This window comes from Scleropages formosus, chromosome 4, assembly GCF_900964775.1.
Source record: "Scleropages formosus chromosome 4, fSclFor1.1, whole genome shotgun sequence".
Taxonomy (NCBI): Eukaryota; Metazoa; Chordata; class Actinopteri; order Osteoglossiformes; family Osteoglossidae; genus Scleropages; species Scleropages formosus.
The window spans coordinates 13,177,786-13,201,896 of record NC_041809.1 but is presented as its reverse complement, the minus strand read 5'-3'; the positions used below and the strand labels follow the sequence as shown (position 1 = coordinate 13,201,896).

The following is a 24,111-nucleotide window of genomic DNA, read 5'->3' as shown; positions in this document are numbered from 1 at the left end:
TTATACAGGTACCCTGTTCGGGCCAGGTGCCAAAGAAGCCCTTGCTCACCACATTTCACCTTGCACCTCCTTCCCCATGTCCCACACACATCAATTTTCCAATCTATCTCCCCTACAGGGGGGATATCCACCGGCAACTCCAGTCCACCATCATGCTCTTTACTAGAGTAAGCCTCACGTAGATAACCATCCAGCTCCTGCTTTTCTACCATTAACATCCCAGACAGAGATTTCACAAACTTGAAAGGATCTCTGAAAAACACCACTCTGGCCCTCTCCTTCTTTCTTCTCCTCCTCCTTACAAGCCTCCACTCTCCTTAATACAATCAGTCTACTCTTTATACCCGCCTGCAAAACACAAATACTCTCCCTTTCCCCCTCCTCAGCTTGCCTTCATCGTCTTTTAAAGCTGTCTTCTGTCCAGGACAAGCCTCTCTATCTCTACCTGCCGCCTAGACTTCACGACACCCAGATGCTCCTTACTCCTCACCTGCATTATCCCAAATCGCTCTGTCTCATAGTTGTAAATAACCTCCCCCAATCTATAAATCTGTGAATAACCTCCCCCAACTTACTCTCTGCTGATCTCTTCAATTTACTCAAGATACCAACCAAATCATTATCCACAGTATCCCATACTGCAGCTTCTCTGCCAGCTAGCCACTTAACCTTTGGCTGTTGCCCCCTTGTCTTTTCCTTCCTTGGTTTAGCCCCTCCTGTCTGCACAACCTCACTGCCTGTCTTTCACCATCCTGCAACCTAGTGCCCAGTCCCACTTCCTTCGTGCCAGGGGTACTGATATCCAGCAGACTTTGCCGTGAAACCTACTGCTGGACTTCAACTGACTGACTTGAGCTACTTCTCAAGAAGTAGGCATCAATGTGGGGCCCCTGCCCTCCCACATCCAGGCACCTTCTCCTTCCCTGGTGAATCCTCAGGCCTCTTGTTGATGTTACCTTCCTCCACCCACAGATACAAATCTGCAGCTGCCTTCCATCACCATCTGAACTGATTCCCTTCTTGCACAACTCGCTTCGCATAGCCATAATGATTTGAAGATCAAAAGCCATGAAATCCACCTGTGAGCCATCTTCCACCCCTGCTCTCGTTGACTCATGGGGTATCACACCATTTGATTAATTTGTAGCCATGATGGGTGTATCCAACTGGCTTCCACAGCCAGTGATGCTGCTGCCCTGAGTTGCTAGCCCACAGCAGCCCCTGATGGGGTCTGTTCCCTCCTGCCAGCTGTCTTTCCATGCCGTCACATGGTCTTTCCCCTGTTGCCAGCTGCCCTTTTCACAGCAGTCACTAGCTTAACTAGACAAGACATTCAAGATACAGAGGACAAGATGTTGTACCCCATGTATATTTACCAATGGCTGTACGCAAAGACCTAGTCCAACTAACATGAAGCCACAGAGAACATCCAGTGTAGCCAACAGACATCTCCATGACCCGAGACCAAGAAGCTTAGCTACCTTCTCCAACACATCCACCAACCAAACCAACACACTGAACTCAGCAGTCCAACCCGAACCAACACACCCACCAAACCAAACCAAACGAACAAACCCACCAACCAACTTCACCAACCGAACCAACAAGCCCACTAACCAACCAAACCAGCAGGGTACCAACATAAAAAAATTACTTTAAAAAAGTACTTTATTTCCTGCTCATGCATAGAGCCTGCAGTTTTGGGGGCATGTGTGCTGTGTTGTGAACATTGCAGTCTGCTGGGAAATGCTAAAAGGACTGTTAATAGTTGCAAAAGCAGGGCATGCGCAAGACAAGAGTATTTTACATGCCTGACTAATTGTAAGAGGGAAATATTCAGCCATTCCTTGACTTGTGTGAAAAACAGGGAACCCATGTCTTCTTGTTTTCCACTCAAGTTAGCTGTGCATGTTGGACTGAGTTTTAATTCAGCGTGGTTTTGAATTTGGCAGCAGATCCCAGTACTAATCACTGCCCAAGGGTATCCTTTGCGATTTAGGGGAGGGGGTCGTGAAATAAAGTACTAAAAAAAACCTAAAAATAATATATACACACACCATCTGTCCCATACGGGGTTACGGCGAACCGGAGCCTAACCTGGCAACACAGGGCGTAAGGCTGAAGGGAGAGGGGACACACCCAGGACGGGACACCAGTCCGTCACAAGGCACCCGAAGCAGGACTCAAACCCCAGACCCACCAGAGAGCAGGACCCAGTCAAACCCACTACGTCACCGCTACTTCTAGGACAACACATACTAGCTAGCCTAGAAAGTAGCAATATCAATCTACATTTAAAAACATGTTTTGTCACAGGAGGACAGGAATGCTGTTCAAATATCTTATTTATGTTCCTCTGAAAAACACTGTGAAACTAGACTTGTTATGAAGCTCATTTTAAAAATCTTTTATGAAGCTCATCCAAAATCTGAAATCCCACATATGGCTTCAGGTATATTGTGATATTACCCCGAATCTACTATCTGGGTTTCAGAGAGGTACAGCATTGCTGCTGGAGCACCTTGCGGGCAGCCTGGCCAACACTATCTCTGTCACCACCCACATGGACATCGCACCCCAGCACCACCTCTTCATAATGGGCCGCAGCAGTAGCAATGTCAAGCACATCATGCAGAGGACGGGTGCCCAGATCCACTTCCCTGACCCCAGTAGCCCACAGAAGAGGTCCTCTGTGTACCTTCAGGGCACAATCGATTCCGTCTGTTTGGCACGCCAGTACATCATGGTAAACGCATACAGTCTATTGTTTCCTTTCTAAGACAAGAGAGACTAGCAGTTCATAGCCCATAGAGTCAAGCGGTATCCTGTACTGTACATCAAGTATAATTTCAGTGAATAAATGCCTGAAAAATGTGACTAAAATTTAAAGAAAAGATTTTCACCTCAAACTTATGTTGAGAAAACTGTAAAAGATGATTTAAAATGAAAACAAAAATGGCTTAATACATGGAAAAAATAAATCTGCTGAAGGCCTCCCAGGACTTGGCTCATGCATATTGAATGTGGAGCTACATGCGTCATATATTCAAGTTCAAGTTGTTTTTATTGTCATTCCTTTATACAGCTTGTATACAGTGGAACAAAATGTCATTTCTCCAGAGACCATGAAGTGTGTACATATATATATATATATATATATATATATGTAGTATATATATATACTCCTGTTCTGTGTTGCACTAGAGAGTGGGACCCAGCAAAACCTGCTATGCCACCGCACCCACAAAATGTTGGATCAATCTTGAGCAATTTTAATTTTACTGCCAGTGGAATCAAACAGTTATTAAAGTTATTTTAATGAACTACCAGTCTTTTCTAGTTCTGACCTATGTATTTGAAGACCAAGCACTGTTGGCTTTAACAATTTCTGTTCTCATTTTGTGGACATGGATGTGTGTATGTGTGTGTGTGTTTGCACTCATTATTCAGGGTTGCCTTCCACTGGTGTTGATGTTTGACATTAAAGAGCATGTGGAAGTGGAGCAACTGTGCATCACAACCCTTATGGAACAGCTGGATGTATTCATCAGAATCAAGCCAAAGCCAAAGCAACCTAGTAAGGTACATTTCCCAGCTGACCGCACAACCCCTCTCACCAACCACAAGTAAAATTTAGAGATTCAGTCTTCACTGCAGATCTAATGACTTTTACAGCCTCCACTGAGCTTCACATGTGCTCATGTACTGGTGCACTGGAAAGGATGAGATCCCCACTATCGATGAGGGTAAACTTTCAGTTTTTGCCCACATGCCTAAGGCTGATATCCAAGATCACACCCAGAAGACAATATGCAACATATTGTCAAGATTTTTCCTAATTCATCAGTCAAGCACAAAATATCAAATCTTGCAGAGCATTTGTGGCAGTGCTTGTAAGAACCTTCCACACCCTTAAAAGCCAATTTGCTCAAGGCATGCTGTCTAGATCAGATAAAGAAAAGCTTTGCCTAGATGTTAACAGAGGGGTTCAGCAGGCCGCCTATGGTGCCAGTTGTATTCTTTGCTATTTCCAGCCATAATAATGTGACATGCTTTTCATATCCAGATGTTTTGAATTTATTATTTTTTTCCATTCGTCTTTTGCTGTCCTCAGTTTGTTGTACCGTTTACTTACACCCAAATGAACACTTGCATAGCTCTGCTACTGAAAATGTTCTGACTTTTCTTTGTCCAACACATATTTTAATTTATCTTTTCTGTGAGGCAGAGTCCTCTCAGAAGCCTCCCATCAATGATTCAGAGAAGTAACGTATTTCTCCAGGGCATTATGTTCTGAGAGATGTCTTCATACTCCAACTGCCACTAAAGAACAAGTGAATATTATTGAAAAAAGATATTCACAAAATAAATTAGGGAGCTATGCACCTTTGTTATTAAATTCACATATTTTATACGTATACAGTACACAATTAAATGGCACTGCATATGTAAAAAAATAAGAGTTTTCTAATCTATGTGTGGTTTGATTTTTTCTTTTTATACCACAGATAACCAGACTTCTTTCATTTATTGTATTATGTCATTTTCGTACCTATTATCCCAAGATATCAGGTATATAATCGCAATTGATGTTTCCTCAATGACCAGAGATGGATCAGTGACATTCTCTCTCCACCTTCTCACCTTTGGCACACCAGTCTGTGATTGTGAAGAGTGTGGAGAGAAATGCCTTCAGGATGTATGAAGCCCGGAGATTCCTGCTCGGCCTCGAAAGCAGTGGGGTGTCTGCACCTTCCAGCAGCAGCCCATCCACTGTCCTATGCCCCATCCGTCTTGAAATCCTGGGCTCATCTGGCCTGGGGCTTACCAGCATGGGTAGGGAGCGCACTGAATGCTCGTTGTACTCTGTCACTTACCCTTGGTCCATTGTATACCCTAAGAGTTAAGAGATCAATATTGCAGAGTACTACTAAAAGGTCTGAGTATGCTTGGACAATCACATAGAACCTGCTTGTAAAGAAGTGGACGGAAGGTCCAGATCAAACTTGTTAGCAAAATGCCCTCGGGGAAGGACAAAAATTATTTTCCAAAAGCTGGGCTTTTGACTAGTACGGTACCTCATATGGATCTCAGGGGACTTAGTGCATTCTAAATAGTGTCCGTCACCAACATTTTTTAAACCAGAGTATCTCTTTGATTGTTAGTGAATTATGAGTATTCCACGCTTTTTACATCACCAGAATTACAGTTTACAATGTTATAACATCAGTGTGTTGGCCTTCATTCTGGAATTGATTTGTAAAATCTTCTACTGGAAAATGGAATGTGACCCTCAAAGTTCTAGGCTACAAGTTTGTCCTTGGAACCATAATTTGAATATTTTCTCAGGTTCCCTGTTTAATCCAGCAAGTGCCCTGGCTGGAATTCAGAGACTGATGTGAAGTAAACACTGTGGCACATTGCTAATTAGTCTTCAGAACTAGTACCTTGAAAATACCTTAGTTATTATATGTGTCACTAGTCAATTGATGATGCAGTAGCACCATCTCCCCTTTTCATTTGGTCATGTAAGTCATCTGCCTCACCATGAAATGTTGCTTCACTCCCAATGTGAAATGTTGCTCACTCGGTATTCTCTTTTGTTATGAAATGCAGTAAAAATAAGAACCAAGCATTCAATGTAACTCAGCACTGCTATTTTAAATCCAGATTTAGGCATTGGTTTTATATGCCTACATAAATAACATCTGGAATGAAGAACCAGTTGTCTGTGGAGTTACAGCTAAGCTTTGTTTTGACCATTTTTGTTTGGCCTTTTGGGCCCCACAGTTCCCTCCGCCAGCAACACTTCCACCCCTTCCCCCCTCCTGAACACCATAAACAGCTCTGCCAGTCTTCTGCAGCCCACTGGTCTGAGTGGCCCCAGTCAGCTGTGGTCCAGCTCCCTTGCAAGCCCAACAAGTTCACCAGGTGAAAACCACCCATGGCCTCCATTCATAACACAATAATACATAGAATTCCAGTATTACTAGTTATTTTCTTTCCAGCTGATTTTATGCTAAATGACGTGGTTTATGTGTACACATCTATGCAGTTACACAGAACCATACATTTAATGGAACCGTTTTAGAAAGTGCCTTACAAGTATCAAAGCAATTTCCCATGAGGGGCTCAAACCTGCAGCCTGGTAGCCATAGACCTTTGTGTCTGATTCCTCAGGGTTTCCACTGGGCCTGATGATGCATCCTGCCACTCATGCCACCCTGACCAGTATTCTGCTATCAGGGGTCCAGGGATACACTCAGAGCACTCCCTCACCCCCTCCAGGTCTTGCCCCCCTCGACACGCATGTCAACAGGATACCCGACTGTGGCACGACAGTTTGTGCGCTCAATGGCCACATGAAGGTACTTCCAATTTGTTCTCACATTAAACTCCATTACGTTTGGTACAACTTCAAGTATGGATGATAATCAAATACAATCACTAGATTGGTAGGTGTTTGTAGATTTCTGTATGCTTTGTCTTTGAACATGTGAACATTGGTTTAAGTAATTCTAATTAGTGCCAAATAGTTATGGGGGGCACGGTGGCGCAGCGGGTTGGCTGGGTCCTGCTCCCTGCTGGGTCTAGGGTTCGAGTCCTGCATGGAGTGCCCTGTGACAGACTGGCGTCCTGTCCTGGGTGTGCCCCCTGTGCTGCCGGGCTAGGCTCCAGTCTGCCGTGACCCTGCTTGGGACAAGTGGCCTCAGCCAATGTATGTGTGGTTATAAATGCACATGTGTTGAAGATTCATTCATCATCTTTGCTTTCAGTTCTGTTCTATGGAATAGATATTTGCCTTAGGTTGAATCAAGAAACCTTTCTACTTATTTTTGTTTCCAGCATCCTATCTCAGTTTACAGTAGGATGTCCACAGTGCCACTGGAGGACAAGGTTTTGATCTCCAGCCACAATGACCCGGAGGCCAGCACACATAGTCCATCTGAGTCAATCTCCAGCAAGTCTAGTGCTAATGAAAGTAAGGACTGATTTACCAGAGATAATTTACGCATCTGTACCACTAAACCTTTTTATTAAATTATCTAAATAATAATAATAACAATAATAATAATAATAATAATAATAATAATAAAATGACACATTTCAGTACAAGTATCAGTATAAAGCACCATACATGGTCTTATACTACTAAAGCTATTATCCTCTCTCCACTACTGGATGAAATTCAAGTCCCATCTTGTTAACCAGAGGTGTAATATGTCATGATTTTTATTTGTTGTTGTCTTTGCCTGTAAAAGTGTGAAACAGGCAAAATTGTATAGTGATATTGTCTGTGTAGTAGCTAGAATAGTGGCCAAGGGCTTGCAACATGAAGGTCTCAGAAGTTGATCTGCTGTAGTTTCCTCTGGTAAGGGGTTTAGTAAAATTTCTCACCCTGTATAGCTGAATAAAATTCAGCCTTTCAGAGGCCAGCTGTTAGTGTAGTGGTTACAGCTGGTGCCTTTAGACCCCAAGGACCCAGGTTTGATTACCAGCTCGTCCTGTGGTAGCTTTGTTTGAGGTACTTGCCAAAATTGTTCCAGTAAAAATTATATATAAATGGGTAAATCATCATAAGTTACTTTGGAGAAAACCATCATGTAGCCCAGGAGGGGTGGGCTGCCAGTGGACCCCCAGAGGTTTTTTCTCCCTCAACTTTCAGTTGGGAGTTATTGTTCCTTTCCCCGGTGGCCAGTAGGTATACTTATAGCTCTATAATAAGTTCTTCATTATGGTAGCCATTAGTTGACCGTCTTCTCTGTGTGTGTATCTGTTTTTCTTGCCTTATGTCTGTGTTAAAGCGCTCTGTGTCACTGCGTGAGAAGAGCGCTCTATAAAAAATAAAATAATAAATATTGAATGAAAGCATTGACTATGCAAATTGTTATAATGCAAGGATCATCTGTGCTTTTGCTAATCTCAGCCTCTAGTTGCTGATACACCTTAAACATGATGTATTGATGTGTGGATGAGTGACCCATTGTAAGTAGTGTATCTAGCAGTGTAAATTACCTTAGTGAATAAAGTGTGTGGGCTGGTAACACTACATAGTATCCATTGTAACTCGCTTTGGAGAAAAGCATCTGCTAAATAAATGAAAATGTAAATGTAAACAATTTCCTCCTTGGCTATGTGTTCTAGGTTCCAATGACACCTTTGTGGAAGTGGGCATGCCAAGAAGTCCCTCCCACTCTGCCAACAGCAGTGAGCTGAAGCAGATGCTGGCCTCCTGCAAGGCACCGGCATCCACAGGGAAGCAGCAAGCTGTAGAGTTACTCCAGTGTACCAAGAACTCCCGCTTTCAGTAAGTTTTCTCAGAGGACTGCCTGCACCCACACTTTACCATTAGTAATGAACCCCCGTACAGTCACTGTTTCAGCTTATTTGCTAAATTTTTTCTATACATTAAACATTTGCTGCACTCTTCGAAACTCCGAGGACATAGCACCCCCTTTTCTAGTTTCACTTTTTCTTAGTTATAATGTCAGTGACAAATAGCTGTTATTTAGTTTATTTTATTTTTGTATAGTGCCCTTCCCAGCAGGTTGCCTCAGAGTCTTTAACAAAGACTTTGTACTTGGACAAAACTATTTTTCTCATCGAACTTAAAACAGCTGAAAATGCAATGCCAGCAGTAAATTAGCTCTTACTTGGCCTGGTGGACTGGTACCAGAGACTGGAGCATTTCCTCTGGAAGTATTTTTCTCAAGTGACTGCTACAAAGGTCACCTTTGCTGAAACATAATTGGCTGCACACAAACAGGTCCCAGTCCAAGGGGTGAGGAATTGCTAAAGCGGAAACAGAGTTCCTAGAGCGAGCTGAGTGGTGACATTATGCCGCAGATCACTACTAATGTATTAAGCAACAAAGTTTTCTCACCTGGGTGTTGTTGTCCCAATTTCACATAGATTGTAAGCAATCTGGTTATATAATAATCTAGATTAAATACAATCGAAATTTTGGTCTATGCCATATACAGTACCATTTTTTCTTTAAAATTATTATGTATGCTGGAATGTACAGTATATACACTAAAGCAAAGCAGAGTAAGTTGGAATACTGATTAAGGGTTCTAGTCATAGATGTGATGTAATGCCCTTGACCAAAGTACTGGATTTGCTCTATGAAGACATCCAACTGTTAAAATTGTAACATTACAATGGTAATACATGTACAGTACATTTGGAGGACTGGTACCTACCCATAGTATTGTCTGTGTTAGATGTAATGACTTTTTTCCAGTTCAGAATGGCTGCTGTCAGATCCAGAGTCCAGTGCCTCCAAAAGCATGCTGACGGACAAGAGAGCCCCAGGCAGCGAATGGGCAGCAGAGCGAGCAGCCCAACAGAACTCGAAGAGAGCCCATCTGGCACCGCAAACTGCTTTCACTAACATGCGAGTGTGTTGAGTGTGGCCGCTTTTCTGTATGAAGGTCATATCCGACTGAAAACCACGCTACTTTTTTACATTTTTTACATTTACCATACAATTTCTTCAAAACAAGGTACATCTCATACACAATACAATGGGAACATTAAATTAGTAGAAAGAGACACTTCAAGTTTCGAGTTTCAAGTTTATTGTCATAGATACAAGTACCATGTACATGTATCATGAAAATCTTCCTGAATGCTTCTCCACAGACTATGGGCAAGGACAATAGGAATACTGCACAAACAAGACAATGACAAACAAAACAGTGTCAATGACAGTAAATAACAATAGCAGCAGTGACAGCAAGAACAATAAATGATGGTAACAGTAGTAACAATAATGGTAACAGTCAGAGAACTCAGAACGAGAGAATGAGAATGCTTGAAGTGACAGTGTAATTTACCAATGTGCTTGGGTGAAGCAGTCCAACTCTAGTTACTAAAGGTGGCACATTGGTTAGTGTTGTATAGTCTTACAGCAGTGGGGTAAAAGGTGTTCCTGTACCTAGCTGTGCGGGTTTGAATAGACCTAAGCCATTCTGCAAATGGCAGAGAAGAGAAAAGTGCCTTTGGGGGGTGACTATGATCTCTCATGATGCTCATCGTCTTTCTGAGGTAGCGTGTGGTGTAGGTGTCCTCGACTGCTGGTAGCTGTGTGCAGACGCATGATTCTAAAGTACAGTTTGTTACTTTCTACCATACTTTTAATTACATTTTCTTTTGTAGGATAGTGAAATCAACCTGCTTTAAACAGCACAACCAATAAGTGCCACAAACACACACTGGCTGAAGGTGCTTGTCTCAAGCGGGGTCATTCATGGCAAGCCGGAGTTTAACCCGGCAACACAGGGTGCAAGAGGACACACCCAGGACTGGACGTCAGTCTGTCACAAGGCACCCCAAACGGGACTCGAACCCCAGACCCACCAGAGAGCAGGACACGGCCAAACCCACCGCACCCTCTCCAATTCAGTCAAAATTCAGTCACCCTCTCCAAGTCAGCAAAATTTAATTACATTCAATTCAAATTATTTTCAGTGAGCGATCTTCTCACACAGTGACACTGAGTGCTGAACAAAGGATTAGAGGCATAAGACAAATCAAATGTACACAGACAAAATAGATATGTGGAATCAGATTAACTGGCTTCCATAGTGTTTACAGCTTTTCATTGGTCTTCCTGAGTGCTGGTGTTCAGAGCAATAATTTAATTTTAATTTAATTTTAATTTAGGCTGAAAATTAAGTGCTAAACTAAAAAAGTATTACATTATTATAGCCATGTCCAATATTTTTATTGAACTCAACAAGCAAGGTCTGTATTATAAAGGTTTTATTGATTGTTTCTTAGTAGAAAAATTACTTTGGATTAGTTCATGAACAAAACATATGAAGCTAAGATTTCAAGTCCCAGTTGTGCTCATAAACTAAGTTATAAACTGATGACACTACACAGAGTTAATTGGAAGTCTTTTTGGATAAAATTGTCTGCTAAATAAATAAATGTTAATGTATTGTCAGTGTATTGTGATTTAGTATGTGTCTCTGAATACTGAGTCCTAAAGCTTTAGATATGGATATTGTATGAGCAAATCTTTGCATGTAAATGTTAAAATTAAAGTCATTAAAATAAGCTCTTTTCAAATAAACATTATATTTAATATAATACCAGTTGTATATTTCCTAGGGTGCCCTGAATGTCAGTAATGGTACTTCATATTTTGTCTCAATACTATTAGACACCCCTCGACTTACGCAAATAGACTGTTCTGCAACCCCTTACGTAAATCAAAATTACATATGTTGGAAAAATAGACTACTGCATACGGTAAATGTATGGTATTGTACTGTGTGTTACTGTGTGTACAGTTATTGCACCTTGACATTTCTTCATTATTATTGTTGTTTTCATGCTAGCTGTTCCTTTCACGTGCTCTTTATACATGTAGCACACTTTACAATCATGTAAATAGTCAATACAGCTAAACCTGGTTCCCATGCTATACACAATAATTTTTGTCCACCGTCATAGTTACTTATTATTTTCAATTTCATCTCCAATTCGATCGCTGTATGTTTGCAAGATGGTTCTCATTTACCTTCAAGTGCACGTTTAGCACCAGGCATTATGAATGATAAAATGGGTAGAAAATATGCAAAAAAGCACTACACTGATGAGAGGAGATGCGTTCACGGCTCAAAACATGGGAAAATTGGGAAGATGCAGCTTCCTGTCTTGTCTAGTTACACTGACTTGCGCATAAAATATTTCAGATGATAAAAGTGCTATCCATAAATAATGTGTGTGGCTGGAATTTTGTACTTAAATCTGAATTAAGTCAAATTTATGTAAGTAGAGGGGTGTCTGTATAATACTTATCCACCCTGTAGATGTGAAATACCCATATTTCTTGTTTCATAAATTGAAGTAAATTTACTGACATTCTCCTCACTTTCATTTGAAATATTTCAGGAGGGTAAGTTTCATGTACATTCTAGCAGCATTGTAAAACTCAAAAGCCTCTTCATCTTTAATCCTGCTGCACAGTAATGCTGAATTTGACATTTTCATTACAGTTGCACTTTAGTGTTGTAACAGACAGGGGAAAAGTTCACAGTGTGCTTAAGGCTGGCCTGTGGACCATGACTGAGAGCAATGTGGAAAAGCAATAACACAATTCTGTGCAAATTACTTTTCAGGCGTTTGACTACGAACAGAAAAAACTCTTAGCTACTAAAGGTAAGATGCAACATTAGATTTTGCAGTTCTTAAATTTACACATTTAGCTGATGCTTTTCTCCAAAACAACTTCAGACATTAATTTCCTTACCGTTATCTGCCCATTTATAAAGCTGGGTCATTTTTACTGGAGTACCTTGTTCCAGGGTACTCAAACAGGAGGTGGGATTAAAACTTGGGTTCTAATCACTGTAGCACTTTCTGCTCCAAATATATGTTTGATACCAGTTCATGCAAAATACAGCATTATATCTCTGTTGCTTAAAGATTCTTTGTGTGAAGGATATGGCAAGCCCATAAATTAGACTAAAACTTCTTTAATTTCTTTCCAGCAGCCATTGTATTTTATTGTACATGTTTACCATCTACATTTTTCACAACTGCAGACAGTTATTTGTTTATAATACCTGCATTTCTCAGATGTAGCCTTCTACTCTCATCTGTCAGTTGTTTTGTCTTCTACGTGTCACATAAGCCATGTTGAAAAAGCCTGTGGTGACGGAGGTGCGGACTCCCACCAGCACTTGGAGCGGCCTTGGCTTTTCCAAGTCTATGCCAGCAGAGACCATCAAAGAACTCCGCAGGGCCAACCATGTGGCCTATAAACCCACCATGATCATGACCTATGAGGTGAACAACACATGTCCTCACTACAAGCCAAATAAGCTCAGCTGATTATTTTTTTTTGTTCCTTTTATTAGGCTGATGTTTGCCTTTTAATGCTCCGTTACTGTAACAATGCTGTCACTGTAACCCCATGCAGGACTCGCCTCTGTCTCGATCCAGCAGCCGGGAGGGGTTGGGCAGTGGCAGCGACTCTACAAACTGGAGAGAAAGGAATGGCAGTGGGATAGCCATGCACCCGGAGTTCCCTTCATCAGTGAGCAGCCCCAAGAGGAAACAGAACAAGTCAGGTGAAGAGAGGAAACCTTACTCCTCCTGAGTGGCTCCACCTTGAACTACTATATTTAGTATTACATTACTATAACTTCGTAATTCTTGAAGTCACAATTTAAAATCATAATAAAGTTTATGATTTATATGCTAGGACCATGTGACCAAAGGCACTTTTTATATATTTAAAATATAAATTTTTCTATTATGCAATGGTGCTGCCAAGAGAGGAGTTACTTCCATCGATTAATTAACAGTTTGTTCATGTTCTCAGTCAGCTATGAGCATTATGTAGAATTGAGCTGTATTGGCTAAAGCTGTCCCTTATCACACTGAATAATAATTGTTATTCAAGGTAAAATTTTTCCCAGTGGTAATAGTTTTGTGGGGCAAAAAATCTTATTTAATATGCTGAACATAGGGGGCGCGGTGGTGCATTGGGTTGGGCCGCAGTCCTGCTCTCTGGTGGGTCTGGGGTTCGAGTCCCGCTTGGGGTGCCTTGTGGCGGACTGGCGTCCCGTCCTGGGTATGTCCCCCTCCTCTTCCGGCCTTATGCCCTGTGTTACCGGGTAGGCTCCGGTTCCCCGCGACCCCGTATGGGACAAGCGGTTCTGAAAATGTGTGTGTATGTATGCCGAACATTTCTTCTAATTGCTTTTGAGCTTTTTTTATAAAAGCTTTTTGTCCTATTTTTGCGAGGAAGAAATGGTATTTAAGTTTCTCAATAATGCTGACATTTATGAAAAAGCGGGGTTTCTAGTTTTACAGAATGAATTTATTGTATAATTTTCATAGTACATAAAAAAATCTGAAATATGTTTTTCATTCCCCCCTACGGGGCTCTTCTAAACACCGGCTGATTGCCAGCGCTGTTAGTTATTTAGTCTATTTTATTTTAAAGATTTAGTAACAAGATGAATGAAAAAAGCATATTGTAACAGCATGGACAGAAGATTAATATTAAATTCACCTCTAAGACATGTACATATTTAATTTTTACAACTCTCCAAGTGTAATGCAATATGTAAATCTAAAATGTAACATCTGGCAAAATACAAAAAAGGATAAGTGTAATAAAATAAAGAATAGGTAACAGGAGAAAATGTTAGTAAAGGTTAACACCAACACTTATACAATGCAGATCCTGAGTACTGCAAGTTTGCAAGGGGTTTATTTCTGAAAAAGGGCCACAGAACACAGACACAGTGCAATGAAAGTAAAATATTAGCACAAACAGTGTACAAACAGCGATTAGAGGATTGCACATGTAGCGTGTCGGGGGATGTATAGCATCTGGGCAATCAAATTAGAATGAGACTGATTATATATTTACATTTATTCATTTAACAGATGCTTTTGTCCAAAGCGACATACATCTCAGCAAAAGTACAATTTATGCATTACATTAAGCCAAAGAGATGTAGCTGCAGCCATGTAAGTCTCAAGTACACCTAGTTTGTTACCTACCACTTGCTGCACCGAGGTTCATCATGCAAGTAGGTGCATAAAACACAGAACAGACAAATCCTGATACCCTCCGACCAAATTTTTTTTTTTCCTTTTTATAAATATTATAAGATACACAAGCAAATACAATGCCGCAGTAGTGGCTGAATAAAGGCTATATCTGGGGATGCTCATGAAGTTACGGCGCATGAACATTTACACCATACATGACGTGGAGAGATCTTGGGCGAAAAGGTGAGTTTTCAGACCATTCTTGAACGTAGACAGAGTTTTCACAGTTCTGAGTGAGAGGGGAAGGTCATTCCACCACAAGGGAGCCAGAACCGAGAACCTCCGAGCTTTACCTTTTGTGCGCGGGACCACCAAGCAAGCAGAAGTAGACCAGGGAAGGGGTCTGGCTGGGGTGAAGTGGTTGATCAAGTCCTGTAAATAGTTGGGAGCAGTTCTATTGATGCATTTGTAGACAATAACCAGGGTCTTGAATTTGATATGGGCAGCTATGGGAAGCCAGTGCAGAGAAATGAGTAGAGGAGATACATGGGAACACTTTGGCAAATCAAATACAACTCATGCAGCAGCATTCTGTAAACTCTGCAGAGGTATGATGGCAGTAGCAGGAAGGCCACACAGGAGAGAGTTGCAGTAGTCCAGACGGGAAGTCACCATGGCCTGGACAAGTAGTTGGGCAGAGTCAGTTGTGAGGTAGGGACAGATCTTATGAATATTATGCAGGATATATCTGCAGGACTGGGTTGTGGCTTTGATGTGCTGAGAGAAAGACAGGCTCTTGTCAATCATTACTCCCAGACTCTTAGCCAAGGAGGTAGGCAAAATGAGCGAATTATCCAGTTTGATCGATAGATCGTGACAGGATGACGGGCCAGCTGGGAGGTAAAGAATCTTTGTTTTGGAGTTGGGGGTGGTGATCAGACATCCATAAAGAGATGTTCGACAGGCAGGCAGCAATGCGTGCGGAGATGTCTGATGCACCAGGTGGAAAGGAGAGGAAGAGCTGGGTATCATCAGCATAGCAGTGGTATTTGAATCCATGGGCAGCTATGACTGGACCAAGGGAGGAGGTGTAGATTGAGAAAAGAAGAGGACCCAATACCAAGCTCTGCAGGACACCGCTTGAGAGAGGGGGAGGAGAAGAACGAGAGCTCCGCCAGACCACTTGATAGGATCTGTCAGATAGGTAGGACTCCAACCATCTTAGTGCCACGCCTTTGATCCCAAGCTGGTTAAGGGAGGAGAGTAGAATCTGGTGGTTGACTGTGTCGAATACTGCAGACAGATCGAGGAGGATGAGGCTAAAGAGTAACTTGGAGGGCATCAGATGCTGCCAGAAGGGCCGTCTCAGTGGAGTGACCAACTTTGAAACCAGACTGATAACCATTGAGGAGATGGTTCCAGGTGAGGAAATCAGATAGTTGATCACAGGCTGCCCGCTCTAGGGTTTTAGACAGGAAGGAGAGGAGAGAGAGACCAGTCTGTAATTTTCAACCAGACTGGGATCCAGGGAGGGTTTTTTTTTTTTTTTTTTAAAACAGAGGTGAAATTAGAGCAGTTTTGAAGGCAGCTGGGAAACAGCCAGAGGAGAGCGAGTAGTAGTTGATCTTAGAGGCGAAGGTGGAGAGCTGCGGAGAAATGTTCTGTAGGAGTGACGATGCGATCGGATCAAGCAAGCAGGTAGTGGCTCTGCGCAATATCAGGAGGTCAAAGATTTCAGATTCGGAGAGCGGCTTGAATTTGAAGAGGATAGCTTCCCAGGGAGATCCAGTGTGAACCGGGTAGGTTGATGCTTAGAACTTGTCAGGGATTGCTTTGACTTTGTCTCTGGAAAACAAAGCAAAGTCATCAACAGTAAGAGAAGAGGGAGGAGGAGGTGGCGGGGGACACAGAAGGGATGAGAAGGTGGCAAAGAGCCTGTGTGGTTTTTTTTAAATGCAGATTGTATTTTGTTGCGGAAGAAGGAGGTTTTAGCTGAAGAGACAGCAGACTGAAAAGCAGCTAAGAGTGACTGGTAAGCATCCAGGTCCGATGGAGTTTTGGATTTATGCCATCTTTGCCCTGCAGCCCGCAGTTTGGTTCTGTTAGCACGTAACGTATCAGACAGCCATGGAGTAGCAATGGGGCGTGCTGATCTAGAAAACAGAGGACAGAGAGAATCAAGGGAGGAGGATAGGGCAGAGAGGAAAGTGTTAGTGGCATCATCTGTAGATGGATCCAAGAATTATGCAGCAGAAAGAGCAGCAAGAGTTGCAGAGGCAAAGTAGGAAGGCAAGACAGATTTTAAGTTGCGGCAAAATGTGACAGTGGGTGCAGAAAGAGGCAAGGAGTTAGTGGTGAGGCAGGGTTGAAAGGAAATGAAGAAGTTGTCAGAGAGGAGAGGACAGCCACAGTTGCGGGAAAATAAAAGGTCAAGACCGTTGCCTGCTTTGTGAGTAGCAGAGCATTGGGACAGGGAGAGATCGGACGATTGTAGGAGCAACAAAAGGCCGTGTGCATGAATGTCATCGACATGCAGGTGGAAGTCACCCAGGAGAATCAACAGAGTGTCCCCTGGTAGAGAGCTGAACAAGATGTCAAGGTCATCCAAGAAGCAGCCAAGAGGGCCAGGAGAGCAATAAAGAACAACCACAACAAAAGTGATTGGGGCAGTGATAGAGACAGCATGCCATTCAAATGAGGAGAGACCATGCAGGTGAAGAGGAAGAATAGAGTATTCCCACCAGGGAGAGATGAGCAGGCCTGTGCCTCCACCTCTGCCAAAGGAACGAGAGGTGTGAGAGAAGGAGTAGTTAGTGGAGAGTGCTGCAGGTGTGGTTGACTTGTCTGGGGTGATCCAGGTTTCAGTTAGGGCCAGGAGGTCCAGTGAGAGATAGGAGGCATAGGCTGGTATGAAGTCAGCTTTTCTCACAGCAGACTGGCAGTTCCAGAGTCCCATAAAGAAAGTAAAGCAAGATGGAAGGTTTGACAGGTGAGGGTAGGCAGCGAGAGGGCCCAGGTCTCCCCGGCGGTGGCAGAGACGTGTGGCTCGCTTACCTAGAAGAAGTTTGATAGTTAATATGTTGGACGCATGACCTCTTGTGCACAATTGTACCAGTGGCCTTCCTCGTTGGAATGACTCCCACAGGTAGACTCCCTCATCTTTGCCCCCCGAGTCTTCGCACCAGGAGGCTGCCTCTACTGCTGCCGCTACGGGTCACCAGCCGCTATTCAAACCAGGCTAATGCCTATCAGCCGAGATTCCTAATCGAAACCGAAACTACTCCAACAATGGCGACCAAAACAAACAACCAAACAGACGCGATTAATCGAACCACGTAGTCACGCCCACTCCCGCTACGGGTCGCAGAAATGATTCGGAGAACGTGCGCCCTACAACCCACTAAATACTACTTAAACAAATTAATTACAGTACCACACACCACTACACAGACACACAACCAATTGTATTTATCAATCCGCACAGCTACACAACATGAATGCGCGTCGGGAAAAAGCGGTAGCAAAACAGCTACACTTACCTGAAACACCACAAACAGCAGCGACGGACCTCAAACGCAAAATATAATGCACAATGAACAGGGTTGACGGCTTCCATGCAATTTAAGGGGTCGGGGGTGGAGATTTCTAATCCAAAACTACTCCAACAATAGCGACCAAAACAAACAACCAAACAGACACGATTAATCGAACCACGGAGTCACGCTCACTCCTGCTACGGGACACAGAAATGATCCGGAGAACGTGCGCCCTACAAACCACTAAATACTTCTTAAACAAATTAATTACAGTGCCACACACCACTACACAGACACACAATCAATTGCATCTATCAATCTATACAGCTACGCAACAGGAATGCACGTCGGGAAAAGCGGTAGCAAAGAAGTACACCTGAAACAACACGAACAGCAGTGACGGATCACCAGCGCAAAATGTAATGCACAAAATATATGCGTAACAGCCTCAGGAAAGATGATGTTCATGAGTGAAGTTGTATTTAAACGTATATATTTGTACTTCCTGCCAAATGGGAGAGCTGGAACTACAGTGAGGATGGGTGGGTCCTTCATGATTTTGGCTGCTCTGGTAGGTAGCTAGTACCTGAGTGTCAATGATGTGCTGAGTACTATTCGCAACACTTTGCAGGGCAGTGAGGTCTAAACTGGAGAAGTTATCATACCAAGGCTTGATGCAATAGGTCATGATGCTTTCAATTGTACAGCAGTAGAATTTGTCAGGTAAAGTCAAGTGGCTTTATTTACATTTCAACCATCTACAGGTGGTACAGTATAGAATGAAACAAAACAACATTCCTTTAGGATCATGGTGCTACATAAGACAACACAAAGCTACTTATACAGGACTACATAAAGTGCACATGTACAAACAGCACAAGACGATAACAGTTATTAACAAAACTATAGACACAGTAAAAAACAGAAGACATTACAATATAATATTAAATACTGTAGATATAAATATACTAATTAGCAGCAAAAAATACAGTTGGTCAGTACAGTATCATGGAATGGTGTTCAGCTGAGTATGGGTGTGTGTGTGTGTGTGCATGCATGTATATGTGTGTAGGTTGGTGTCAGTCAAGACTCTGGGTATGGAGGAGTCTGATGGCTTTGGGGAAGAAACTGTCACACAGTCTGGCCGTGAGGTCCAAATGCTTTGGAAGCTTTTGCCAGATGGCAGGAGGGTGAAAAAGTTGTGTGAGGGGTGCGTGGGGTCATCCACAATGCAGGTAGCTTGTAAGGTGTGCAGCGGCTGCCAAGGAACTTAAGACTACTGACCCTTTCTACTTCTTGACTATTGATGTGAATAGGTGGTTTAGTTTTCTGGACTTCATAATTAGCTCCTTGGTTTTCTTGATGCTTAGAGTCAGATTACACATACTTCTGCACTTTCTCACCGTAAGAAGCCTATTCTTTGTCTTTGATCAGACCTACTGCAGTCATGTCAACTGAAGACTACATAATGGCACTGCTATTACAACTACCATAATTATATAGTAGGTCAGATGGAATATTAATATTTAGTAGTATTTAATATTTAAGTGTGAGAAATTGGGGAGCGTGGTATCGCAGTGGGTTTGACCAGGTCCTGCTCTCTGGTGGATCTGTGGTTTGAGTCCTGCTTGGGGTGCCTTGCAACAGATTGGTGTCCCATCCTGGGTGTGTCCCCTCCCCCTCTAGCCTTATGCCCTGTGTTGCTGGGTTAGGCTCCGGCTCCCTGCGACTCCGTATGGGACAAGCTGTTTCAGATGATGTGTGTGTGTGTGTGTGTGTGTGTGTGTGTGTGTGTGTGTGCGAAATTGCTGGGGTCAGCACTGAAAGAGTGGGCTAAGATTCTTAAGTACAGATATACACTGACCATGTGAATATTTTTGAGAATATTATTGTCATAAATTCTGTTTTCTATCTAACTGACCTTTGCCAACAGCAGAGCTTTATCTGAGCAGCAGTAATTACATGGACTGCATTTCTTCAATGGCGGGCAGCAATGGCTGTACCCTCAGCATGTCCCTGAAGGGGTCCGACCTGCCAGAGTTGTTCAGCAAGTTGGGCTTGGGGAAGTACATTGATGTCTTTCAGCAGCAGGAGGTATGAGCTTCTCCTGCTCAACTGGTACATGTAGCTTCCATGCCCATAGCTTGTGTAGAAATGAGGGTCTTTTCATTTGAATTTGCAAAACATGTTTGTCTGTTGATATTCACAGAATTAAGAAGAAATCAAAGAAGAAAATGAATGTCTCTAGTTAAGGACTGCAAGTAATGTGGTGGTTAGAGCCATTTTCTTGCAGTCTGAGGGTCCTGAGTTTGAAACCCTTCATGTTATAATGCCTTACTTACCCTGAGTACAAACAGTAAAAATGATCCAGCTGTGTAATTGGGTAAATGACTGTAAGCAAGATTCTAAGTTGCCTTGATCAGCTAAATAAATACATGTAATTGTATAGGCCCATGAAATTTAGAAGACAAATGTAGAACATTTTTTCATGTCTTTGTTAAGAATATAATGGAACATGAGTGTTAGACAACTCATCTTCTCAATTCATTCTAACAATCAGTTATTAAACTCCACCTTGTCACTCTTCAATGAATAGTAGGTCAATTAAATTTCTGTCCCAACATATGCAAATAATGATTCAGTTGAACAGGATAGTGTTACAGGTTTGTTAGACACAGGCAAGTTCATTATGAACCAATGGGTGAAGCCTAATAACAATGCAAGAAAATACCATGCTTTTCAGATTGACCTGCAGACATTCCTTACCCTGACAGACCAGGATCTAAAGGAACTTGGCATCACCACCTTTGGCGCACGACGGAAAATGCTGCTGGCCATCTCAGGTTTGTACCACAGTGTATCACATTACTTATTTGTTTATGATGAAGAAGCTTTGCATAATCTTCTTTTCTTTCCTCCAGAAATACAAGTCATGCTTGACTAAAAATAACTCTGTTCCAGTCTGGTTTTCATTTACATAGTTTTTAAAAGACAAGTTTAGGTTTTCACATTAAAAATGATTTGGTTAATTGATTTATGCAGAGTTCATCAAGGGTACTAGTAATCTACATTAGACTGGGGGTCTTTGGTTCTTTGAACCTTTGGATCCAAAGGCAGTAGCACTAACCACTACACTACCAGATGTCCGCATGAATTACATTTCACATTCTCGTGGTATCACATTATAATACAATAACATATTTCTTGTGGAACCCCTGACTTTTCCAAGCTGAATGATGCAGGCTGAGAAAATTGTTCTCTTCTTGACTGGGGGCTGCTATAATAAACGTAAAGCCTGTATGTGAGGTATTTACAGTAGTTATACATGTGGGATTAATATCTGCATTGCATTGTGAGAACAGATATGTAAAGGAGGGATTTTCTTATAAAAAATATATACATACACACTGTCTGAACTGCTTGTCCCATACAGGGTCACGGGGAGCCAGAACCTAACCCGGCAACTCAGGGCATAAGGCCGGAGGGGGAGGGGACACACCCAGGACGGGACACCAGTCCGTCACAAGGCACCCCCAGCAGGACTTGAACCCAGACCCACCAGAGAGCAGGACCCAGTCCAAGCCACTGCACCACTGCGCCACCACACCCCCACTTATAAAAAATAACTGAGGGTAAAAATGTAGCCTTCTTTAAAACCTTCCAATGGGCTGGGCAGTGTCAGCAACAGGAAATATATCTTTATTTTCCCTTTCATCTCCAAGGAAACCTGCACTTAACCCAAATTATTACACTTGTCATGGACTGTTGCATAGAGCAGCCCTTTTCTCCTGAAAACTTGTCTAAATGTCCAAGGGGAATGTCATTTTTTTATTTTTGTTTGCAAGGAGTTTTTCATGAGGGGGATGCAGTGGTGCAGCTAGCTTGGCTGGGTCCCACTCTCTGGTGGGTCTGGGGTTCAAGTCCTGTTTGGAGTGCCTTGTGACGAACTAACGTCCCATCCTGGGTGTGTCCCCTCCCCTTACAGCCCTACACCCCTACACCCTGTGCTGCCAGCGTAGGCTCCGGCTCGCCACAACCCTGTTTGGGACAAGCAGCTTCAGGCGTGAGTGAGTGTGAGTGTGAGTGAGTGTGAGTTTTTCATGATGCTGGTCAGCACAGTTATGCAAAATGCTGAAACAAACTACGTTAATTTAGACCACCTTAGGGAAATCAGCTTTGAATATTCTGTACTTACCTACATTAACATCACTGGCAGGGAAAGTAATCATTTGTTTAGTATGTATGGGAAAGCCTTGCTGTGGCTGAAAGCTGTGCCAATTTAGATGACAATTTAGAAGGCTTATTTTGTTGATCTCTGTCAGATGTCGAATGCCTGTGAAACGTGTATTGGTTTGAACCTAAAATTTTCTAACTACCTTTTCTTCTTAGAGCTGAACAAGAACAGAAGAAAAATGTTTGAGCCTCCCAGCATTCGCTCCTCCTTTCTGGAGGGCGGCTCCAGTGGCCGTCTGCCGCGACAGTTCCATTCGGACATGGCCAGCGTGAGTGGCCAGTGGTAGCACTCCGAGCTCCCAGCACGGATTAAACCTGTGCCACCCATACCCTATATCCATTATTCGATGCAGCCTGGGTGGGAGTCAGCCACATTAAGGACAGTAAAGAAGTTGACACCATCAGGGTAAAAGGGAGTACAGACACCCATAAGCCTGTTATTGTCAGAGCACGTTTATACAGTATGCTCTACACAAACAGGCTCAGGTGTGAGGGGAATTTTGCTTGCCATGAAATAATGGCATAGTCAAAGCCTTGTCAAATATTATAGGATTAAAGAATTGGTTTTGGTAGTATTTGCCTTGTGTAATATTTTGTTATCTTGTGCACTTTATAAACAAAAAAGTCTTTGGTGGCGGAAGCGTGTTTGTCTAATCTTTTTCCTTTTAGGCTGATACCCTTCAAAAAATGGGACCAGATTAAATACAAGTGCTAGGGCAAACAGCACAACTAAATATGTGTCTTAATCAAGCAAGAATTTCATCGTACTTTACACAGAGAACTTGTACTAATGACAATAAACCTTGAACTGAACTGAAGTGAACTAATCTCACATGGACAGAGGAAAAAACTACCTGTTTTCTAAATATCAGTGAATGCTGGTGTAGAAACCGTGCTTTTACAAATTGCAGTGTGACCTGTTTTTTAACGTACAATACTGATATTTTCCTATTTTGTGTATGGATTTTTAAAAATTGGACTGCTTGTCCAAATGTACTTTTTATTTAATTTTTGTTTTGTTGTTATTGGATGTTGTGATACTTTTGCTAGTAATTTTGTGTCCACACTCCAGACTACTGTATGAGGTTGCACACATCTGTATTGTCCAGTTGGGCACAGCTAACCTGCATTGGCTGTGAACCTCCAATCCAGTTCACAATAATAACAGTTTTAGTGCAGTTACAAGGGCTGCTGTGTATAATTTTCTTGGTTTCTCGTGTTTCTCTTTTTTTGTATGTATTTCCACAACAAGATTAACTGGAGTTCAAGATCCCAAGTCTTCTGGTCATATTGATGGTACATATACAAAAAATATTAGCTGTTCCAATTATTGAAGTCTGTGGTAGAAACTGCTATATTTCTGCTGGTAATGTCTTCTGTTTTACAGTACATCTTTGTCTTATTTGATAACAGGCATCCAATATGAATTTTAGGAGATATGGAAAAAGAAGCCTTTCATTTACAGCAGTACATATAAAAAATTTGTAAAATATTATTTGTGCTTCATTTTAAAGTACTGTATAGAATTATTATAACTACATCTTTATTTTTCACTTGAAATTATAGACTGATGACAGTGTGATTAATAACATTATAACAATACATGAATCACATGGTTCATTCATATGTAGTTTTTGTAATCAGTTCTGTCCTAGATAATTACTGAAATGGCATGAGATCAACTAATAATTGCTGAGATCACCATGGTAACAGCCCATCTGAGTTGGCCCATTGTATATAAAGTCTGTTGAGTACTGATTTTGCTGTTACAGATACTGTATAATACAGTATTTAAAGTTCTTGCTAAAGGGAA

The 24,111-nt window shown here is 42.2% G+C and overlaps 1 protein-coding gene across 5 annotated transcripts in view; it reads left to right on the top strand.

The window, feature by feature from the left end:
* The window catches only part of LOC108932836 (protein bicaudal C homolog 1-like), a 111,266-nt gene extending 87,710 nt beyond the window's left edge, over positions 1-23,556 (top strand). For 4 of the 5 annotated variants that reach the window (XM_029250857.1, XM_029250856.1, XM_029250853.1 and 1 more), the window contains 14 exons: positions 2,495-2,746; positions 3,451-3,582; positions 4,659-4,836; positions 5,791-5,931; positions 6,181-6,368; positions 6,847-6,982; positions 8,146-8,308; positions 9,248-9,404; positions 12,138-12,177; positions 12,653-12,807; positions 12,941-13,091; positions 19,999-20,159; positions 20,809-20,908; positions 22,455-23,556. In XM_029250857.1, the coding sequence (XP_029106690.1) occupies positions 2,495-2,746; positions 3,451-3,582; positions 4,659-4,836; positions 5,791-5,931; positions 6,181-6,368; positions 6,847-6,982; positions 8,146-8,308; positions 9,248-9,404; positions 12,138-12,177; positions 12,653-12,807; positions 12,941-13,091; positions 19,999-20,159; positions 20,809-20,908; positions 22,455-22,585 (2,085 nt within the window). In that variant the 3' untranslated portion in view covers positions 22,586-23,556. The remainder of the gene's footprint in view (positions 1-2,494; positions 2,747-3,450; positions 3,583-4,658; positions 4,837-5,790; positions 5,932-6,180; positions 6,369-6,846; positions 6,983-8,145; positions 8,309-9,247; positions 9,405-12,137; positions 12,178-12,652; positions 12,808-12,940; positions 13,092-19,998; positions 20,160-20,808; positions 20,909-22,454) is intronic. The other variant, XM_029250855.1, reaches the window with a different exon arrangement.
* Positions 23,557-24,111: the final 555 nt, after the last annotated feature.